Below are 21766 nucleotides of genomic sequence, written 5' to 3' on the forward strand. Positions count from 1 at the left end.
GGGAAAGTCATACAATGCCAAGAGAAAGCAATAAGCCACTTCCAAAATGTGAACATGCCAAAGGAAAACAGAAACATAACTGTTAACAACAAGAAAAATCTCCATAACATTCTAGGAATGAGCAAAGAGAATAGAGAAGTATGCATGGTGCACTACCTTTGATCTGTGTTTACAAAGAAAAAAGCATTATCTATTCTCTTTTAAATTTTGCAAGAAAGACAAGAATTAATAGAGAAACATTTTATACATATGTATACTATTTATTTGAGGCAATTACAGAGAAAAATATAAAATTAAAGTTACTCCTGGGTATATTCTAGATGCTATACAAACAAGTATTTGGATGCCTGTCCAAATCACTCAAGCTTTTTAGGTTTCTTTTACACACACATTTTACAGAGGTTTTAACTAGTTCAGAAGGAAAAGCTCAGTGAGAATGAGAGGGGAATAAGAGAGGATAGTGAGAGCAAATATGACAAAAATACAAATACAATTATAAAATAGTCATAAATATTTTTTAAAGTTTTACTATATCTAAAATACCTTTTAGAGGACTGGAGAGATAGTTTAGCAGCTAAGACACTTGCCTGTGAAGCCTTAGGACCCAGGTTTGATTTTCCAGGTCCCATGTAAGCCAGATGCACAAGGTGGCACATGCATCTGGAATTTGGTTGCAGTGGCTAGAGGCCCTGATGTACCCATTCTCTCACTCTGTGTCTCTCTTTCTAATAAAAATAAATACATAAATAAATAAATTTAAAATAACTTTTAAATCCTATTATGTTTCCAAGATATTCTTAAAAACAAAAATCCAAAGTATGAATGCTCATCTTTATCTAATGATAATCCAAGCCATAAATGCTCATCTTTACCTAATAATCCCTGCATACCAGAAACCAGACAAGCACAGCAACAATTAAAAAAAACCCTCTCACTGCTACTACTACACTATGAAATGAGAGCAACGAGGGCATGTAACTTGCCTATAATGTTATAACTAAGAAAAGGCAGGACTAGAATTCCAGGTAATTAGCTGCCTCCTAATCCTGAACACTCCACTTCAGCTCCAGAGAACTGCCAAAGGGTGGTGTTACCTTGTAAGAGAAGAATGGGGGAGTGAAGAGTGAAACAGATGTTCAGCTAACCACAATGCAGACATTGCTTTTCTGAGGGTACCCTCAACAGTAGCAGTAGCTTATTTAAAGCTCTCGTGTTATAAGCCCCTCATACACTACTTACTTTTAGGGCTCTCCCAAGGGCACACAAAAACACTTTTCTGGCTCAGTGGTTAAAGCATTTGCCAGCAAAGCCAAAGGACCTAGGTTCAATTCCCCAGGACCCACGTAAGCCAGAAGCACAAGGGGGCCCATGTGTCTGGAGTTCATTTGCAGTGGCTGGAAGCCCTGGAACACCTATTCTCTCTTCTCTCTCTCTCTCTAATATATAAATATATAAATAAATAAAATTGAAAAACACTTCTGATTTTTAAGAGAGAAGAAACCATATGTCCAACCCAATAATTCTAGTGCCTTGAAAATTACAAGATAACCAAAATCTTTACATTATTCAACCAATACCTTATTCATTCTAATTAATTCTCTAAATGAGTTACATCTGCCACAATATTAGAAGCCATGTATGAATATTATGGTGTTTGCAGTCTATAACAATCCTTCTTTGCAGCCAAAATATGCAGATGTCGCTCAGCTGTATCCCTTGGGTCTTTACATCACTCAAACGTTGCATAGCAACCTAACAGAAGCTATGCATCTTGTTCATCCCTCAATACACTCTGCAAATTGATTTCAGTTGGGAGTAAATCTGTGGAACCTTACAATACTAAGTTCACAGAAAGGCAACTCAAAGATTAGGCATATGTAAGCTATAAGCATATTATTTTTAAATTAATTATTTATTTATTTGAGAGCGACAGACACAGAGAGAAAGACAGATAGAGGGAGAGAGAGAATGGGCGCGAACTCCAGACGTGTACACCCCCTTGTGCATCTGGCTAACGTGGGACCTGGGGAACCGAGCCTCGAACCGGGGTCCTTAGGCTTCACAGGCAAGCGCTTAACCGCTAAGCCATCTCTCCAGCCCTCAAGTATATTTTTAAGAAGCCCTCAGTAATAGAAATTGAGCACCAGATTTTGGAGAATCCCTGAATTAAACCTGTCTTACCTTCGCTGGCATTTTCTTTCAGCTGTTCTTCATATTCCTGCATTGCTGACACACAGCTGTTATGAATCAGTTCACCCAGGCGTTTCAGGTCTGCCACAGACTTATCCACCAGCTCAGCATCCCGAGCTATGCACTCTAGCCTGAACGAGGACAAACAGGGCTCATAAGCTTGCTCTTGCAAAGATATTTTCTCTGCCTTCTCTTACAGATCAGTCCAAGATGAACCAAAAGTCCAAAGGCAAACATCTCTGAATGATCACTACCATCTATGTCAGCCTTCCTGATGGGACATGTACCCAATATATTAATGTTTATAAAACATTGTTTCAGGAGTGGGAAAATGCCCCCCATTAATACTAAATGAAATATGTAAAAAGCAATGTGCTATGCAATATAAACTGAAAAAGAGGATACGGACTCCTACTGATCTTACCTTTCAAGAGGGAGACCAAACTTCTTATAAGCCTTGATGAACCTAAGATAATGATCAATAAAAAGCATTAAAAACCAGAAATGTTAGCTATATTAAAGCCACATTACACTGTGACAAAACATAAGCCATGCAAATTGTCAAAATTAGAATGGGCACAATCCTTGAAACTATCATTAAGTATATGAATGCTAAGTGTCTCTGAGACCAGTCAACTTCAAAGTAATGAGTACCAAAGATTCATTAAAAGTAAGCAATGGATTATGATACTGCTTTGATGATTTAACAGAGAATTATGACAACTTGAATACCCATGTCAGAAGGCACAAGATTATGGATTCAGTGTATAATTAATAACATACTCATCACAACTCAGTTGTAATTAAACTCAAATACCACTATTAATTGGCCTATTCATTCCAATAGCTTTACTTTTTAAAATTTTTGTGTCTGAATCTTGTGCATATATTTTGATTTAGCAGAACTGATTTTTTAAAATAGCAATAGAATTACAGAAAATTGAGGAAATGGTAGAGAGTTTATCCCTTCTTTCCTAGTCCCATCTTATAGTTTTTCTATTATTAATATATTAGTGTGGGTGGTACATGTTAGAATACATGAGCTCTTATTGATATTTTATTATTAACCAAAGAGTATTTTATTACCATGAATTTTGTTTATTTATTGGATTTTTAAAACTTATTTGTCTTTTACTTTTCCAATTACCATACACAGTTTTAAATACCATTACGGCATTTTCAAATTTTAATTGGCAACTAGCTTTACTTTTAATTTGAAACTGCAATATGTTTCATTATTTTCTGACCAATGATAAAATTTCTGGGACTGTGTAAGATATTTTTTAAAGCTAAGCAGAGTAAAATAAATATAAAATTTAGAATTTCATAGGTAAAACTATTTTGGAAACTATTAGCTCCTGCCCATCCTTGTCTCCAACCAAAAATCCAGCCTGCATTCCACAGTCTCCAGCTTCACCCTTGCACTACACCACCCATGTTATTACTCACATGCTAACCACTGTTACTGTCAATGAAAATCAAGATGTCACAACACATCAAAGGCACCAATGTCATATGCCAAGTTACTATGACAATGTGATTATGTAACTGAGTTAGGCAAGATAAGGAAATAAGATGTGGATGGTAATAGTTAAAAAACAGTACTGAAAGAAGAATGTGAATACAAGCATTAGTAAAGTGTTAAGCTGGGTGTGGTGGTACAAACCTTTAATCCCAGCACTTAGATGGCAGAAGTAGGAGGATCACCATGAGTTTGAGGCCACCCTGAGACTACACAGTGAATTCCAGGTCAGCCTGGACTAGAGTGAGACCCTATCTTGGGAGAGGGAGAAGGAATTAGTGTAGTGTTAAATATGAAAGTGAGCATATGGATTACTCCTCAGTTCTGCATTTCTCCTTAATATACACTGAATAGTTTATAGAAATAATTGTGGAGCTGGGGTTATAGTTCAGTGTTACCTTGCCTCACATGCACCAGGCCCTGGACTTAATCCCCAGCACTGAAAAACCACAATACTGAGGAGGAGAAGCCCTTTTAGAATGGCAGAATTTAAGGACATCCAAAAATCTGTTCCTCCATAAAAGCAGCAAGAACACTGGGAGTAGAGGGGGAAGGGTCAATCTGCCAAGATCAACTATTAAAATGAGAAGTTAGCAAAACTCAGAGCCATCTATGAGGCATTTATTCAAGAAAATAGCTAAATCTCAGTAAGAACAGCAAGCTATTTGTCACTGTTAACGTGCTCTATTTCCATCTCCTCCCTGCAGCCAGAACAGCCCTGAAAACAAACCCCCTTTTCAAGTGCAGTAACTGTGCCAACCTGTGGTACAGCCCACAGAGCAGGGAGGACAAGTCTGGAGCATTTCAAAAGCACTCACCCCAGAGAACAGTCCTATCTGGCCTGACTGAGCACCAGGCTCCACTAGATGGCTTATCTTTATGTAATCTTTGACTCTTTGTAGACAACTCTTTCCACAATGTATTGGTCAAAAAACATTAAATGCAAACAAGACAGTAACCTGGGGCATATGACTTGGGAAAGAAGACACTGATGAGAAACTGAAAAGAATTGGGTGAAAAGATGCTCACAGTACACTCTGAGAGGCTCAGGCAACACATTTTGCAGGTCTGTACACATGCAAAAGAAGATCTGACATGGTCCTAAACTCTCAATCCTGGCTGACCTTAGGATGTGCATATGCAGAAACCAAAGGTAAAAGCAAGATACATATCAATGTCTTTAACAAAGGTTGGTAGATTTATGGCTGGAAGCTGTTGAGATCTCTGTCAGGGTATGTCCCAACTACTCAGGTAAAGGAATAGAGACTTCAAATGACATGACAAAGAACAGGACCAGGCCAGGAAATCACTACCCACATAAACAGTAGCAGTTAACTCCTGACTAATGGCAGTGGGGGACATAACATAGAGCTGCTACATATTATTTTAAAATGTCCAGCTTTCAACCAAAGGAAAAAAAAAATATGTATGACACACACACAAAACAAAGTATAATCTATACAAACAGGGAAAGCAGTCAAAAAAATTATATTTGAAAAAGTCCAGAACTTGGATTTATAAAGAATTATCCACTAAAAACACAAATTAGAGCTGAAGAAGGTAGAAAGCCTGCCTAGCATGCATGAAACCTTGATGTTGAGTCCAAGGACTGTGAAAGTAAAGAAAGAAATAGAAATTATATAAAAGAGCCAAACAGAACTTCTATAATTGAAAAATACAGTAATTAAAATGGAAAAAAGAAAATCACTAGCCTTAATAGCAAAAGAAACAGTAAATAAACTTGAAAACAGGTCAACTGAAATTATCCCAATGAAGATTATTCAGCAAGTAAGAAATTAAGGTATTACCAGAAATAGAAATATACAAAATTCATTAGTAGCAGACCTACCCCAAAAGAAAATACTTAATTTTTCAGTCAGATATTAAAAGACATTAAACAGTAACTGAAATCTACATGAAGAAATAAGCACCTATTAGATACTGAGAAAGTTAACTATAAAGTAAAGGTCTTTATGTTTAAACTATAAATTTCATAAGATAACTACATGAAGCAAAGTTGTAAAATTGTGTTGGTAGGCTTACAATGTGTAGAGATAATCCGTTTGACATCAGCATAAATGACAGAGGAGGGATGAGCTATGGCAAATAGCTATTGATTGTGTTTTATTTTCATTTGACTGTTATATTAACATGTTACAGTAGCTAGAGGCCCTAGCGGCCCATTTCCTCTCTCTACCTACCTCCCTCTCACTCGTTCTAATTTAAAAAAAAAAAAAAAACACTTTGCTCCTCTGCTGTTCTGCACATTATCAACTTCTGCCCACCCAGTCATAATTGTCCAAAGTCCAATGTGACAAGGCTTGTACCATGTCCTTCAAACAAGCTCAGACAAAGCAGAACTTGCGCCCACCTCCGAATCTCTGCGTCAGTAAAGCCCTCCACAAGGTCTTTGCGCACACTGCGGGGACGCCCTCGGCGTCTGGGCTTCTTGTCGTCATCGGAGTCACCTGTTTCACTCTCAGACGCAGAAGACCTCTGCGCCTGTCTCTTAGACTCAGTGTCAGAATCACTGTCATTTGTTTGAGCCTAAAAAAGAGTAAGGCCAAGTCACACCTTAGCAAGTGTCAAATACAAGAGATGAAAGAACTAAGACCGGCCATTTTCATTCATTAATAACCAAGACTTCCCATCACAGCAGAGTTAATTCACTTAAACAAATAAGGAGGCAGCTGTCAGGAAATGAGAGAAAAACTGTCAACCTTCCAGGGAACTTGTAATATATGTGAATTGAATTAAAATATTTGTGCTTTTTTTTCCTTTTTAATTTTTTTTGAAGCAGGGTCTCACTCCACTTCAGAAGACCCAGTTTGATCTGCAATTCACTCTCTAGCCCAAGCTGGCCTCTGACTCATGGTGATCCACCTACCTGAGCCTCCCTAGTACTAACTCAGATTAAACACACCATCTAATCTATGTGGTATCTAGTATAAAATAGGCTCATACTACTTTCTTGGCCAAGCAACTTCTCTGCCTTTTCTTTTCTCCTTTGTAAAATGGAGATAAATAATAGCATAACAAATAGTTTTTATTTATATTAGTACATATATTAATATTTTATTAGCATTGGTTTTAACAAGAATTAAGTGAATCAGTAAGGGAAAATATACCTAATTATGACTAGCATACAAGTGACACATAATAACTGGTAGCTAGTACTGCCAATACAGGCCTATCATAATGATAACAAACTGATAATATACAAGAAAACAGTTAATAAAACATGTTGTCCATATTTCAATGCTATTGCAAAAGTCAAATGAAATGTGACTGTGAAGCTCTTTTGTAAACAATGCAAGTCTGCGACAGAATCTTCTGTTGTGTATACCAAGTATTGTGAAGATTCAAAGACAAAAAGAGATTTGGTTCTCTGGAACTTGAAGGCAATGCCAACAGCAGTTAAGAACTAAACTGTTAAGATTATCAGGTCTAATCTCAAAAGCAAAATGGGAAATTCTGTCAAACTCAGATCCCTTCGACTTATGTCACAAAAAGCTAACATGCAAAGACCGAGTCAAATGACTCACAAGTGTGCTTAGGTTATTTTCCATTTTACACTGCTCCACATGCTCTGCCAAATCAACAATGCATAATCTCTCCCCTAAATGACCTGCACGGACATGTCTATATGGCATTAGAGGTACTCTCACATCTCACTTGATTACCTTTTTAGTGGAACTACGAATTCGAGGCAGCATATAAATTTCTTCTAGCTCCTTTTGCCTCTCCTCCTCCTCTACTTTCTTCCTTTGCTCTTCTGGAATAATTTCATCCCAATCCTTGTGAGGACGCTCTTCTAGCTCCTCTTCATCTTCCATCGTTGCAAAGTTGGCAACCTGAAAACAAATGGACAACTCACTGACATTTCTCAACTTCCAAACATTTCTAAAGCAAACAATTGACCAGATTTTCATCTAGGACACCGCAAGAAACTGTTGTGATATTATACAATCAAAAAGCCAATTTTCAAAACCATCAATTCATCAGAAATTTTACTAAAGAGGCCAGGTATGATGATGTATGACTTTAATCCCAGCACTTGGGAAGCAAAGGTAGGTGGACCACCATGAGCTCAAGGCCACCCTGAGACTACATACTGAATTCCAAGTCAGCCTGATCTCAAGCAAGACCCTACCTCAAAGAAATTTTAAAAAAGAAATTTTACTAAAGCATAGACAAACAGATACACAAAGATATAAACTGTTTTGCAAGTCTTTATGGAAACTGTTAAAAATATAAGTACTTCATTTTTCTTTATACTAACTAGATTTAGATATAATAAACTTGTATGTCTTTTTTAAAAAAATTTCATACTTATTTGAGAGAGAGAAAAAGACAAGAGAGGATGGGAAGGTATATTCTGAGGTCTGTCCTGACCATAGGGACTGATTGGTACATCAGGCAGGGTCTCACTCTAGTCCAGGCTGACGTGGAATTCACTGTGTAGTCTCAGGGTGGCCTCAAAGTCACAACGGTTCTCCTACTTCTGCCTCCCTAGTGCTGGGATTAAAGGCATGCACCACCATGCCCGGCTTTACACCACTTTCTTTTGTCAGGATTTACATGGGTACTAAGGAACTGAACCCAGAACAGCAGGTATTACAAGCAAGCTCCTTTTACTGCTGCGCTATCTCCCAGCCCTTGCTTTTTCTTGCCAAGGCCAAATCTTCAATCTTTTTTTTTTTTTTTTTTTGGTTTTTCGAGGTAGGGTCTCACTCTGGCTCAGGCTGACCTGGAATTCTGTATGTAGTCTCAGGGTGGCCTCGAACTCTGGGCGATCCTCCTGCCTCTGCCTCCCGAGTGCTGGAATTAAAGGCATGCCCAACCATACCCGGCTCAATCTGTCTTTTGATTATATCCTTTCCAGTCTCTGCTGAGACGATGAGCCATCAAATTTTCTTTTCTTAGAAGCTTCAATATCTTCCTATTCTCTGGTTCTCACCTTGCTTAGCACACTTTCTAACTCTACAATTATATTTCCTGAACTTTTTAGTAATATGCCATACTTGATGGTGCCACATCCCAATTATGAGGTGTCCAGACTCTATGTCTAATCCTAATCTAATTCAATTTCACCTTAACAAACACTACTGACTACCCCTTCACCTCCCTTTATAAGGGGTGGGGCCAGGAAGAGAGGAGATAAGGAAGGGGAGAAGAGGAAAGATAGAGCCTCCAAATTGCTAGGCGTGGTAGAACACACCTTTAATCCCAGCACTTGGGAGGCAGAGGTAGGAGGAATACTTTAAGTTTGAGGCCACCCTGAGGCTACATAGAGAATTACAGGTCAGCCTGGACTACAGTGAAACCCTACCTCAAAAAAACCAAAAACAAAAAGAGCCTCCCAATTGTCAGCGCCTAAAGTCTGAATGCCTCTAACCCTTCTGTGGCATGTGAGTCTATCGATGAGCCCATGAGCATAAATACTTCTGCTCCTCCTGCCACACCACTGTCATGTTCTCAGCCTTCTGGACAGCTTCCTTTCCTCAGCACCTGATTCTGAGCAGGATGGCCCGTTTCCATGATTCTATTCTTTTTTCTAAAAACTGTTTTTGTTTATTTATTTTTTATTTATTTATTTGAAAGCAACAGAGGGAGAGAGAGAAAAAGGGAGAGAGAGAGAGAATGGACACGCCAGGGCCTCCAGCCACTACAAACAAACTCCAGACACATGCGGCCCCTGTGCACCTGGCTAACATGGGTCCTGGGGAATCGAGCCTCGAACTGGGGTTCTTAGGTTTCACAGGCAAGCGCTTAACTACTAAGCCATCTCTCCATGGTTATTTTCATGAGGAGGTCCGTAGAGTATGTACACAACATACTTAATAACTCACAAAGCCACCAAGGCAAAGGAAATAGAAAGCATCCACTACAAAGAAAGTGTTCAAGACACAAGCAATTATTAGCTCATAAATCAGCGCTGAGAATGCTCTCCCACAGCAATCTTCATACCTTAAACTGGGACAAAAGCTCATCAGTGGCACTTGTTGATACTTCATTCTCTCTAGTTTCAGCTAAGCGCAAAATTTCATCAATATCCATTTCCTAAAAGAAAAATGGCAACAAAGATATAGGAAAATGCAATTACCTTCAGATTTACAGCATGTGACAGATGAAAGTAAACTAACACAGCTTTAGTTCTGCATCCTTTACCTTCAAAGTTTCAAGCAATTATCTATTCAAGTGACTTGGTAAGCAAGACGTGGTGGCACACACCTTTAATCTCAGCACTCGGGAGGCAGAGGTAGGAGGATTGCCATCAGTTTGAGGCCACCCTAAGAGACTACACAGTGAATTTCAAGGTCAGCCTGGGCTAGTCTGAGACCCTACCTCAAAAAAAAAAAAAAAAAAAAAGAAAAGGTTTGGTAAAACTCAAGGAATTATTATTTTTTAATATCTTTAAGTATTTGCAAGGAGAGAGAATGAATAGGCACCAGGGCCTCTTGCCACTGCAAAAATATTCATACACATGTGCCACTGGTACTGGGGAACTGAACCCAGGATGGCAAGATTTGCAAGCAAGTGCCTTTAGCCACTGAGCCCTCTTCTCCCCAGCCCTGTAACTTGAGGAAGTATAAGAAAACTATTAAAGAAAATACACAATCCTTAAATGTTTTAGGCATTCTCTTCTATTTAATGTAGTAAGAATTTAAGTTTAGTTTAAAAAGGAATCTGCTTCTTGAAATATTTAGATGCTCAGACAAAACATTTTTTAAAAATATTTTACTAGCATACATTTGTTGTACAGAATGATGGGTTTCATAATGACATTTTCATTCTAGTGCCTCACATACTTTGACCGTCCTCACCTCTCATTACCCTCTCCTGCCTCCACTCTCCCGTTCACTAGTACCTCTTCTCTTCCCAAATAGACCACTTTTTATGTTCATGTCATATATACGACTGGGGGGAGGGTGTGTGTGTGTGTGTATATGAAATCGGAAGTTCCACATGAGAGAAAACATGTTATTTGTCTTGTTTTGTTTTGGTTTGGTTTTTTGTTGTTGTTCTTTTTCGAAGTACGGACTCACTCTAGCTCAGGCTAACCTGGAATTCACTATGTAGTCTCAAGGTGGCCTCAAACTCATGGCGATCCTCCTACCACTGCCTCCCAAGTGCTGGGATTAAAGGTGTGCGCCACCATGCCCGGCGATATTTGTCTTTTTGAGTCTAGCTTATTTCACTTAATATGATGGTCTCACTACATATTCATTATAGTGTATAACAACAGATATTTGTTGCCAGTAACATTTAAAAATATATGATCTCCACTTCCATTCATATGATGTAAACATCATATTTCCTTGTGGATAAATTCAACTCCATTGTGTCTGTGTGTGTGTACATTTTCTTTATGCATCTATGTATAGACTCACAACCAGAGTATCTATTATGAGTAGTGGTACAATGGGCATAGCTGTCCTACCATTTGAAGTATTCCTTTAAGCATATTCCCAGGAGTGGCAGAAGTGAGTCAGACGGAAGTTCTACTTTTAGTTTTGTCAAGAACCTTTGTACTGATTTGCATGCAAAATAGTTACCCCTTTACTACTGATTACCTGAGGCTCTGATTCCTCTCCTTCAATTTCTTTGAAAAGATCCTCTGCTCCAAATTTCAAGATAGCTGTCAGCTCTTCTTTATTGAAAGGATTTGAGCTGTAGAAGTAAAGTATAGCACTGATGTCAAGACTGTCAAGTCAGCTTTACAGGACCCACATAAACCAGATGCAAAAGCAGCATGTGCGTCTGGCATTCATTTGCAGTGGCTGGAGGCCCTGGCATGCCCATTTTCTCTTTCTCTCTTTCAAATAAATAATAAATAAATAAACAGCTGCCAGCTCAATCTAATAGAGTCACTGCTGAAAAGTCAAAAACAACAGTGTCTCCTGCTGCTGTTGTGTCATGCCACATAAGGAGCCAGAAGCAGAAGCAAGGAGGATGCAGAAAGAAGAGGGAGAATGTGAGGCAGAAAGCTGAGGGACAACAAAACATAAGGGAAGACAAAAGAAAATGGCAATAACCTTCATGCAGTTAGGACATGGTCTGCTGCCAGGTAATGAAAGAACTAATAATGCATATGGTAAAAAAAAATTCCTGTCTAGCTGGGCATGGTAGTACATGCCTTTAATCCTAGCTAGGAGGCAGAGGTAGGAAGTTCACAGTGAATTCGAGGTGAGCCTGGTATTACAGAGTGAGTTCCAGGTCAGTGTGGACTAAAATAAGACCCTACCTCAAAAAAAGAGAGGCTCAAGCTGGAAACCGTGGCACACAGCTTTAATCCCAGCACTCGGGAGGCAGAGGTAGAAGGATCACTGTGAGTTTGAAGCCACCCTGAGACTACCTAGTAAATTCCAGGTCAGCCTGGACTAGAGTGAAACCTTACCTTGAAAAACCAAACGGGGGGGGGGGGGGGGGAGGGAGGCTAGAAAGATAGCTTAGCTGTTAAGGTACTGCCTGCAAAGCCAAAGGGCAGCAGTTGGATTCCCAAGGACCCACGTAAGCCAGACACACAATGTGATACATTGGATACACTGGAGTTCATTTGAGGCACCAGGAGGCCCCAGTATGTCCATTCTTTTTCTACACTCTCTCAAATAAATAAATAAAAATGTTTTAAATTAAAAAAGAAAAATAATTCCTGTCAAGATCATATCAAAAGTTTACATAAACCAGGCATGGTGGCACATACCTTTAATCTCAGCACTTGTGAGGCAGAGGTAGGAGGATTGCCTTGAGTTCAAGGCCACCTAACACTACATAGTGAATTCCAGGGCAGCTGGGCTAGAGCAAAACCCTTCCTCAACAAAGTTACCATAAAATCAATCTGATTATGCCTGTGTCCCAATCTTTCTGGCACTTACTTGGATCTTCCTGAGTTATTCTCCAGGATTGTCCGGCCAGTGGTATCCATGCGCTGAATCACCAGATGATCCAATACCATCTTCTTTTTGGCCCGTTCTATGATCTCCTCTTCCACAGTCCCTTTTGTAACCAAGCGGTAAATATTCACCTATAAAAAAGAAAATGTTTTGCTTATTCCTAGTTTAAAAGAATGAAACAGAAAAAAGTTTCCTGTTAAAAAATTAAGAGGAAAGCCAGGCACACCTTTAATCCCAGCACTTGGGAGGCAAAGGTAGGAGGATCATTGTGAGTTCGAGGCCACCCTGAGACTACATAGTGAATTCCAGGTCAGCCTGGGCCAGAGTAAGACCCTACCTCAAAAAAAACAAAACAAACAAACAAAAAAATTTAAAAAAAACAAGAGGAGCTAGGCATTGTGGTGCACACCTTTAATCCAAGCACATGGGAGACCGAGGTAGGAGGATCACTGAGTTCAAAGACACCCTGAGACTACATAGTGAATTCCAGGTCAGCCTGGGCTAGAATGACACCTTACCTTGAACCCCCCCCCCCCCAAAAAAAAAATCAAGAGGAGTGAAAATGAATAAGGTGAATTCTCTAGTACCATACATGACTATAAGCCACAACAGCCTATTAACTAGAATAAGCAGATGCAGTAGTTGTATTATCTGTAAGTTACTGTGTTTGTTTGTTTTTCAATTTTATTTTGGGAGGGAGTATTTACTTCTACAAGTTACATTCTTAAATAAAATTGCTTCTAAAGATATATTATCTTATTCTGATGAAAACTGTCCTACAGAATAATCAGGTTCATTGGTTTTATAAAAGCTGAATCAAAAGCTACACATAAAACTTCCAAGCTAGTCAATACCAGAGGAGACTTTGAGATTCTTATAGGAAAGAAACAAGCATGAGCTTTTCCAATGTACTTCAGAGCTAATATCTGGAACAATACTATACTTTTTAGCAACTATATTTAAACACCAAAAATTCAGCTAGGCTGGCTTTTCATAAATCTTTCCTGGTAAATGCATAGAAAGTCACTAATGGCATGTTTTTCAAAGACAGAAAGATTAAGGGTCCATATAAGGAATTCTTAGGTACAAAGACAGCTGCATTCTATACAATTAAGCAGAAATTGACCCCAGGGGAATAAAAGCAAAGCAGTAGGGAAAAGAAGCATTTTACAAATATCCTGAAAGGGATGCATAACCCTCTTGGTTCTACCCCAAAGCCACTGACCTGCTTCTTCTGACCAATCCTGTGGGCTCGGGCCTGTGCCTGCAAGTCGTTCTGGGGGTTCCAGTCAGAGTCAAAGATGACAACTGTGTCCGCTGAAGCCAAATTGATGCCCAGGCCACCAGCCCTTGTGGAGAGCAGGAAACAGAAGTCCTGTACACAATGCAATACACTACTTTATGCAGTGGCCTTCTCAGAAACAGTCTGATAGTCCAATTAGCCCTTACACCTGGAAACCCCTGCAGGTGTGGAGAAAAGTGAGATATGATGGACAAACTTTATGGAGGCTAAAATAAGGGCAAGGACTTGATGGCAGAGGGAATTTTCATGTGATTAAGAGGAAGAATCAGTGCAGTGGACAAAGGCATAACACAGAATCCAATAAGGCAACAGGAGCAAGAGAAGTTATTATGTCCTGGCTAAAGCTAGCACGTTTAAGTTAACCAAAATACCACATATATATTTTCTAAGTTTCCACAACAATGACAGTGAAGACTGAGAAAGCACAATCACCTTGCCTGTATTTGAGTGCTCAGCAAAACATATGAGCAGAAGGAAAATGAACTGAGTGAGCCACAGTAAAAAAGCCTAACATGTTAATGTCAAAAGTTCATGTCTGGGGGCTGGGGAGATGATTCAGTGGTTAAAGGTATTTTATTGCAAAGCTTGACAGCTGGGTTCATTTCCCCAGAACCCACATAAAGCCAGGCACACCAAGTGGCACACAAAAGTGGAGTTTGTTTGCAGAAGCAGGAGGTCCTGGTATGCTCATACCCTCTCCTCTCCACTTCTCTCAAATAAATAAACAATATTTCCTTTAAAAAGATGCTAGGCATCGTTGGCAATCACCTATACTATCAACACTCAAGAGGCAGAGACAGGAGGATCAATGTAAGTTCAAGATCATCCTTGGTTATACAATGAATTGAAGGCCAACATGGGGTACATGGAAATCTGTCTCAAAAAAAAATAGAAAAGGGGGCGGGAAAAACTGGTTTAGGCTTGTATCTCAGTAAATGGGTAATTTTAGCATATAAAAAGATCTCCAAGCAGAATTTATGGGCTGGAGGGATGGCTCACTGGTTAAGGCATTTGCCTGCAAAGTCTAAGGACCCAGGTTCGATTTCCCAGAACCTACAAAAAGCCAGATGCACAAAGTAGTGCATGCATCTGTAATCTGTTTGCAGTGGCTGGAGGCCCTGGTATACCCATTCTCTCTCTCTCTCTGCCTTTCTCTACAAGTACATATATGTGGACTTCTGAGAGAATTACCTATCTGAAGACAGGCCTAAAGATAAAACAGAAAACAATTTAGGAAGAAATACCTAGTAGGTCAAATAAAACCTGTGCTCTGAATGATCACATACACAACTTTCCATGTCATTCTTTGACAAAGGGACTATAAAGTATATGTGGACTATGTCTACTATCAAATTAACAAAAGTTAAAACATGATGAAACTCAATGTTATTACAACAACAAATAAGTGTATATAAACAGTGTAAATACAAATGACTTTATAAATGTAAAATAACAAAATGAGGCTGGGGTACACTGGGATATGCCTTTAATCCCAGCACTTGGGAGGCAGAGATAGGATGATTCCAGTGAGTTCGAGGCCACCCTAAGACTGCATAGTGAATTCAGCCTGGACTAGAGTGAGACCATACATTAAAAAAAAGTATCAAGCATCTTTTTACAAATGTTTATATAGTCTATACAATATCTAACAATAATAAAATGGTTAAAGAACTATGGTTTAGGCATTAAGACAGTAGAAATAAATTCTACAAGGTCTTCAATGACATAGTAAAAAATTCTCAAAGTATAATTTAGACTAAACAGTGACAATAAAACTATATACAGCATAGTCCCAATTAGCTAAGAATAAGAAATAAATGGTTCAATCAGTTTAAATGTAAACAGACCTAATTAATGCAAAACGAAGTTGCTTGGGTGAGGCTTTTATAAAAGTCTTTGTGTAGGTACTCTTCATTATCTTTTGAATTTGCTAAATGAAAATACATTTCTTTTTTTTTTTAATTTTATTTATTTATTTATTTATTTATTTGAGAGTGACAGACACAGAGAGAAAGACAGATAGAGGAAGAGAAAGAATGGGCGCGCCAGGGCTTCCAGCCTCTGCAAACGAACTCCAGACGCGTGAGCCCCCTTGTGCATCTGGCTAACGTGGGACCTGGGGAACCGAGCCTCAAACCGGGGTCCTTAGGCTTCACAGGCAAGCGCTTAACCGCTAAGCCATCTCTCCAGCCCTGAAAATACATTTCTTGAGCCGGGCGTGGTGGCGCACGCCTTTAATCACAGCACTCGGGAGGCAGAGGTAGGAGGACTGCCGTGAGTTCAAGGCCACCCTGAGACTCCATAGTGAATTCCAGGTCAGCCTGGACAAGAGTGAGACCCTACCTTAAAACAAAAAAAGAGAAAAAAAGAAAAAGAAAATATATTTCTTGCAATACCAAATATTTAATTTAAAAAATATTAGTTTTAGAAGCTGGGTGTGGTGGCACACACCTTTAATCCCAGCACTCGGGAGGCAAAAGTAGGAGAATTGCCGTGAATTTGAGGCCTCCCTGAGACTACACAGTGAATTCCAGATCAGCCTGAACCAGAGTGAGATCCTACATTGAAAAACCAAAATAAAAGGGTGGGGGCTGGAGAGATGGCTTAGTGGTTAAGCGTTTGCCTGTGAAGCCTAAGGACCCCGGTTCGAGGCTCGATTCCCCAAGATCCACGTTAGCCAGATGCACAAGGGGGCGCACACATCTGGAGTTCATTTGCAGTGGCTGGAAGTCCTGGCGCGCCCATTCCCTCTCTGTCTCTTTCTCTCCCTCTCTCTCTAATAAAGAAATAAAAATGACAAAAAATATTTTTTAAAAAAAGCTTTAATATTTCAGTTATCTGAGAAAGAGAGAGAGACATGAATATGGGCACACCAGGGCCTACTGCCACTGCAAACAAAGTCCAGATGTAGGTGCCACTTTTTTGTCTGCCTTTTGTGTCTGTACTGGGGAATCAAACACGAGCTGGCAGGTTTTGCAAATAAGTGCCTTTATCTGTTAAGTCCCAGCCCTTAAAATTATTTTTTAAAAGACTGTGGAAAAAATATATAAACATGTGTGTGTGTGTATACACACACATATGTATATCCATACATATGGATATATAGAAAGAGAATGTGTGTGTGTATTAATGAGCATGTTCATGAGCATGTGCATGCATGTGTAGAAGCCAAAGAACAACTACAGGTTTCTTTTCTTCAAGCACTGTCAATTGTTCTCCCTGGACCTCACAAATAGACTAGACTGGCTGACCAGCGAGCCCCAGGGGTCCACCTCCCCAGGCTGGGGTTAAAAGGACATACCACCAAGTTTGACTTTAAAAATAAAATGGTTTCTGGAGATCAAACCCAGGGCCTCACTTTACCAGCTGGGCTATCTCTTTAATCGACTACCTCTATTTTATATATGACTATGAAGGATGATGGGAATCAAAGAACGATGCAAAAGCAAGTTTAGTTTATTCTAGCAAGAAAGAAGATGGAACATTTAACTCTTACTATCTTTAATATTAAGGGAACACAAAACCATTCCAAACAAATGCTTTCTAATAAAAAATAGCTGGTGTTTATTGAATATTTATTACATCAAGTAGTGTATGAGTGTCTCATGTTTATTACCCAGCTTAACTCTCACAGAATACTATGAAGTAGGTTTTGAAAACATTGTGGTTTCACAGCTAAAGAAATTGAGAATAGGAAAAGAAGGATAAGAATTAGGTGATGACCACTAATTAGATAACTCAGTTTCCCTTATCCTTAATTATGCACAGATTTGATCCTAAATGTATTAATGTCCAAATCCCTTCAAAGAGAAGTAAAACAGCCAGAACACTAGCCTCACTAGCACTGGATGTACATTTAGAGACAGTGGGCATGCCATTCTGAAGTAACAGCAGAAACAAAATCACTAAGTTTTTAAAGCTTTGCAGAAATCAGAACATTAAATCTCTTCCAGCTACTAAGAACATAGTAGATGAGGAGACAGAATTAGCATTCTCTCCCAAAACACTTCCACTTCTGGACTCTCTTCACTGTTTCCTTTACCTTGCATTATTGCTTTTACTTACACTAAAACTCTTCTCCATTTCTCTCTAATTCCAAGTGTCATTTGTTAATTGAGATATGCACAAGTTATAATGTAAAATAGCTCTAATACAAATGGGTTCAAACCAAAATACTTTATAATGCCAAGTCAAACAAACACTTAGTAATTTAAAAATGTTGCTGTTGCATAAATCAAAAACATTAAGTTACACCATTCCAAGAGTCACACGTGTTTGAAATTTTACAAACATGCTGTTCAAGCATGAGTTACCACAAAAGTACAGATCAGAATCGTGATGCAGCAGTCTATCAAAATCAATCCTACTGGTACTGCTTCCTCCACCCTTGCCTTCCTACTCTGCCAAAACTATAAATTGGTACCTAGAAGCCACTAGAGCCATCATTATTCCAGCCTAGGGGCACTAAACAAGCACACATGCTTTTAGGAAGTGACAAACAACAACACAGGCATCTCTTGTATTAGGGATTTCTAGGCATCTCTTGTATTAGGGATTTCTCATTCTCATCAAGACAGAAGTCTATTATAAAATGTTTCTGAAACAACACATTAAGCTGGAAAGACTTTCCCCTAATACAGAACCCAAGTTGCCCAAATAACAAGCCATGCATAATGTACCTCAGACCCATCTGCATTGAAGTGATCCAACGCCTGTTTTCGGATTTCTCCCTTGATGGAACCATCCAGGCGCTATAAAAATAAGACACAAGAAAATAGTGAGGGAGGAAGATCAGCTACACTCAGAATAGAACAGACTTGCAACTTTGATCACCCAGACTCCACTGAGTAAAAATAACTGAAAGGCACTGACGAAGTACTGAAGGAACTATGTGTAAACAGCATATCTTCAGTGACCCAAGCTCTCCAGTTACAGACTCAAGGTCAGACAACTCTGAGTCAAAGGGCTGTCTAGGCTTACCCAAGGATCAGAACAGTTGCCAGATCCTAAAAGGACAAAGATGAAAAAACCCTAGCACGTCACACTGGGAAATAACATCACACTGGTCACCCAGTATATAGTTCCTATAAAAAATAATGTTTCCTAGGTAATGTGGCTAAAAGTATGACTATTAATTGCTGTATAAACCCCCAAAATTACTTACTTTGGAAAATATTTTGCTAAAATTTTGAAAATTGCTAAAAATCAACTGATGATCTATACCAGGATTTCTAAAAATTATCCTCTAGTATTCATGTGATCAATTGCATCAAATGCAAAACAGCCTTTAACATGTATTAGTTTACATAATTCCTGTGTTAAAAACATCTCAGATACAGGACAATCACCACAGTAAAACTATTTAATACACGAAAACAAACATTTAAAAATAATACTTGTATGTTATACAAATAAACATGCCTCACTATTTAAAACGGTCTTAATATACTGTCCCCTGAAAGTCACCCCTTGAGATGAAGAAATAACTGATTTTCTAAGAAAAACTGATCCATGCAGGGTCCGTAAGACCTACCTCTTCCCAGAGCTCTGCCATCAGATCCACAGTTACCTGAATTCAACTTTACTTACACATGAGAAGGTCCTTTTATCTTTCTCACAGACTAGAAGCAACTATAATCGAGGACTTAAACCAGGTATTTTTTAAAAAGCAGGTTCACAGCCTATATTTGAAATGAGACAACCTAAATGCCCCCTTTTTTCAATTAACATAAGGCATTAAGATAATTGCTCAGGAGTCACTGATTATATGAGATATCTAATAGACCTGAAATACACCAGTTTATTTATTCCCTAGAGAGAAAAAAGACAACAGAATTACCACAAATGAAAGCTCCCAGGAATCAGGCACACTGAGAGAATTCATTGTTTGCATAAAGTGGTGTCCTGATAAAAGCCACAGAATTAAGCTCTATTCTACGACACCCAAGTTATTATGGCTGTAAAGGCACACTGTCAGTAAGTGCTGCAGCTGGGTCATATTACAATGTAATAATCATTCACTCAAAGTTTCTTCAATACCATAACACTTAGTAGAAGAGAAAAACCCAACCATTCAAAAAAAAAAAAAAAAAAAGAATTTTCAAAATAAAAATTTTTAATGTCCTTCATTGCCTCTGGTATTTTTTCTTTTCTTTTTTAAATATTTTTATTCATTTATTTACAAGCAGAGAGATAGAGAAAAGAGAGACAGAGAGAATGGGTAAGCCAGGGCTTCCAGCATCTGCAAACAAACTCTAGATGCATGCACCACTTTGTGCATCTGGCTTTATATGGTTACTGGGTAATCGAATACAGATCATTAGGCTTTGCAGGCAAGTGTCCTAAGCACTGAGCATCTCTCCAGCCCTAAAATAAATCTTGATATTCAAAGTACCCTAAAACTGTTGTATCATGTATCAAAATAATTTGTATACATCTAAATGTCTACAAACAGGTCAGAGATAAACTTCACATAGACTAATCACACAGAAAAATATTATGCTAAAGAAATTTTTTCCCAGTAGGAGACAATGGCATAAAGATGAAATTTAGCTCTAGTCAGTCTGCATAGAAAAGGGGAGGCCCCACTTGCTTTGGGGACCAGAATATTCCAAGAACGCATTATGCTTTGCTCCCAGCCTCAAATCAAGGTCAAATTCTCTAAGGGGGGACATAATGAAGCTACCTATTTTTTTTCTTCTTCCTAGTATTTGGGATTCTAGAATTAAGTTCACATTCATTCCTCTTACTTTGATACCACATGTTAATAAGTAGGATAGCATATTTTTCGTGGGCAAATTATTCTTCCTCTATTCTTCCCTCTCACCATCAATTTCATTATAGAGTAGCCTGAAAATGGGAGAAAAACTAAGACCTTCTTAAAATATCAACCTCAATTTTTTTTGAACAGGCAATTTGTCTCAACTTGAATGGGAGTGAGGGAAAGAAGGAGAGGGAAAGGAGCCCAGTTACTGGACCACCTTACCTGGAAAGGATAGTGCTTAATAGTGAGGTACTCGGCCAGGATGTCCAGCATCCTCACCATCTGCGAGAAGATGAGGACTCTGTTCCCCCGATCTCGAAGTCTTGTCAGCAGTTTGTCTAACAGAATCAACTTCCCGCTGCTCCTTATTAGAGACTAAAGATTTAACACACTCCATTACACTCAAACACATGATTGGTGAACTGTTCTACTTAACCTGGTATCCATAATGATATGTTTCCCAGAGCTTTCCTTTATTTAGCTTTTCTTATCTATTTTTGTTTGTCTGTGGGCAGAGTTTCTCTATGTCGTCCAAGCTATCCTCAAACTCAGTATCCCCTACCTCCACCACATCCCTGGTGGGGCAGTAGCTCTCCCATCACCACCCAGGTCTGGGCATGTGCATCACTCTCAGCTTCTCTCTTATGACTCTGAAAGCTTCTTTTAATGTTCCTTGAAGGGACATTTTGATAAAAACATTTAAAGAAACTAAGCTGCTTTTGAGAGTAATCACAGGAAAAAGGAAGCACATACCAGAAGAATCTCCTGACCGTTCTCCCTTTCATTTTCCTCAGGAGGCTTAATCAGATAGCAGTGGTTGCAGCATTTTTTCAATTCCATCACAATATTAAGAAAACCAGACGTGCTGCCTCTTGTTCCTTTGGCAAGAGCTTTGTAATTCCTGGTCAGAATCCATCTACAAATTAAAATGATAATGGTACTATTAAATTCAAAAGCATAGAGTTTAGGGTATCAAAAGGAAACAATAATGAAAATTTTAAAAAACACAAATCTAAACTAACACCATTAAGACAATTAGACATTTTTATTTCACATTTCCTGTTAATCAATCATGATCCTTCATTTCTCCA

General features: G+C 38.8%; 1 protein-coding gene across 4 annotated transcripts in view; it reads right to left on the bottom strand.

Moving 5' to 3' along the window:
• Chd2 (chromodomain helicase DNA binding protein 2) overlaps nucleotides 1-21766 on the bottom strand; it is a 144620-nt gene that overhangs the window by 33125 nt on the left and 89729 nt on the right. For all 4 annotated transcript variants that reach the window (XM_004658164.2, XM_045144941.1, XM_045144942.1 and 1 more), the window contains 11 exons: nucleotides 21429-21591; nucleotides 20898-21050; nucleotides 18592-18663; nucleotides 13835-13984; nucleotides 12592-12740; nucleotides 11290-11386; nucleotides 9683-9775; nucleotides 7396-7566; nucleotides 6084-6259; nucleotides 2615-2656; nucleotides 2182-2321 (listed from right to left, as the gene is read on the bottom strand). In XM_004658164.2, coding sequence (XP_004658221.1) covers nucleotides 2182-2321; nucleotides 2615-2656; nucleotides 6084-6259; nucleotides 7396-7566; nucleotides 9683-9775; nucleotides 11290-11386; nucleotides 12592-12740; nucleotides 13835-13984; nucleotides 18592-18663; nucleotides 20898-21050; nucleotides 21429-21591 — 1406 coding nt within the window. The remainder of the gene's footprint in view (nucleotides 1-2181; nucleotides 2322-2614; nucleotides 2657-6083; nucleotides 6260-7395; nucleotides 7567-9682; nucleotides 9776-11289; nucleotides 11387-12591; nucleotides 12741-13834; nucleotides 13985-18591; nucleotides 18664-20897; nucleotides 21051-21428; nucleotides 21592-21766) is intronic.

This window comes from Jaculus jaculus, chromosome 3 (genome assembly GCF_020740685.1).
Source record: "Jaculus jaculus isolate mJacJac1 chromosome 3, mJacJac1.mat.Y.cur, whole genome shotgun sequence".
Taxonomy (NCBI): Eukaryota; Metazoa; Chordata; class Mammalia; order Rodentia; family Dipodidae; genus Jaculus; species Jaculus jaculus.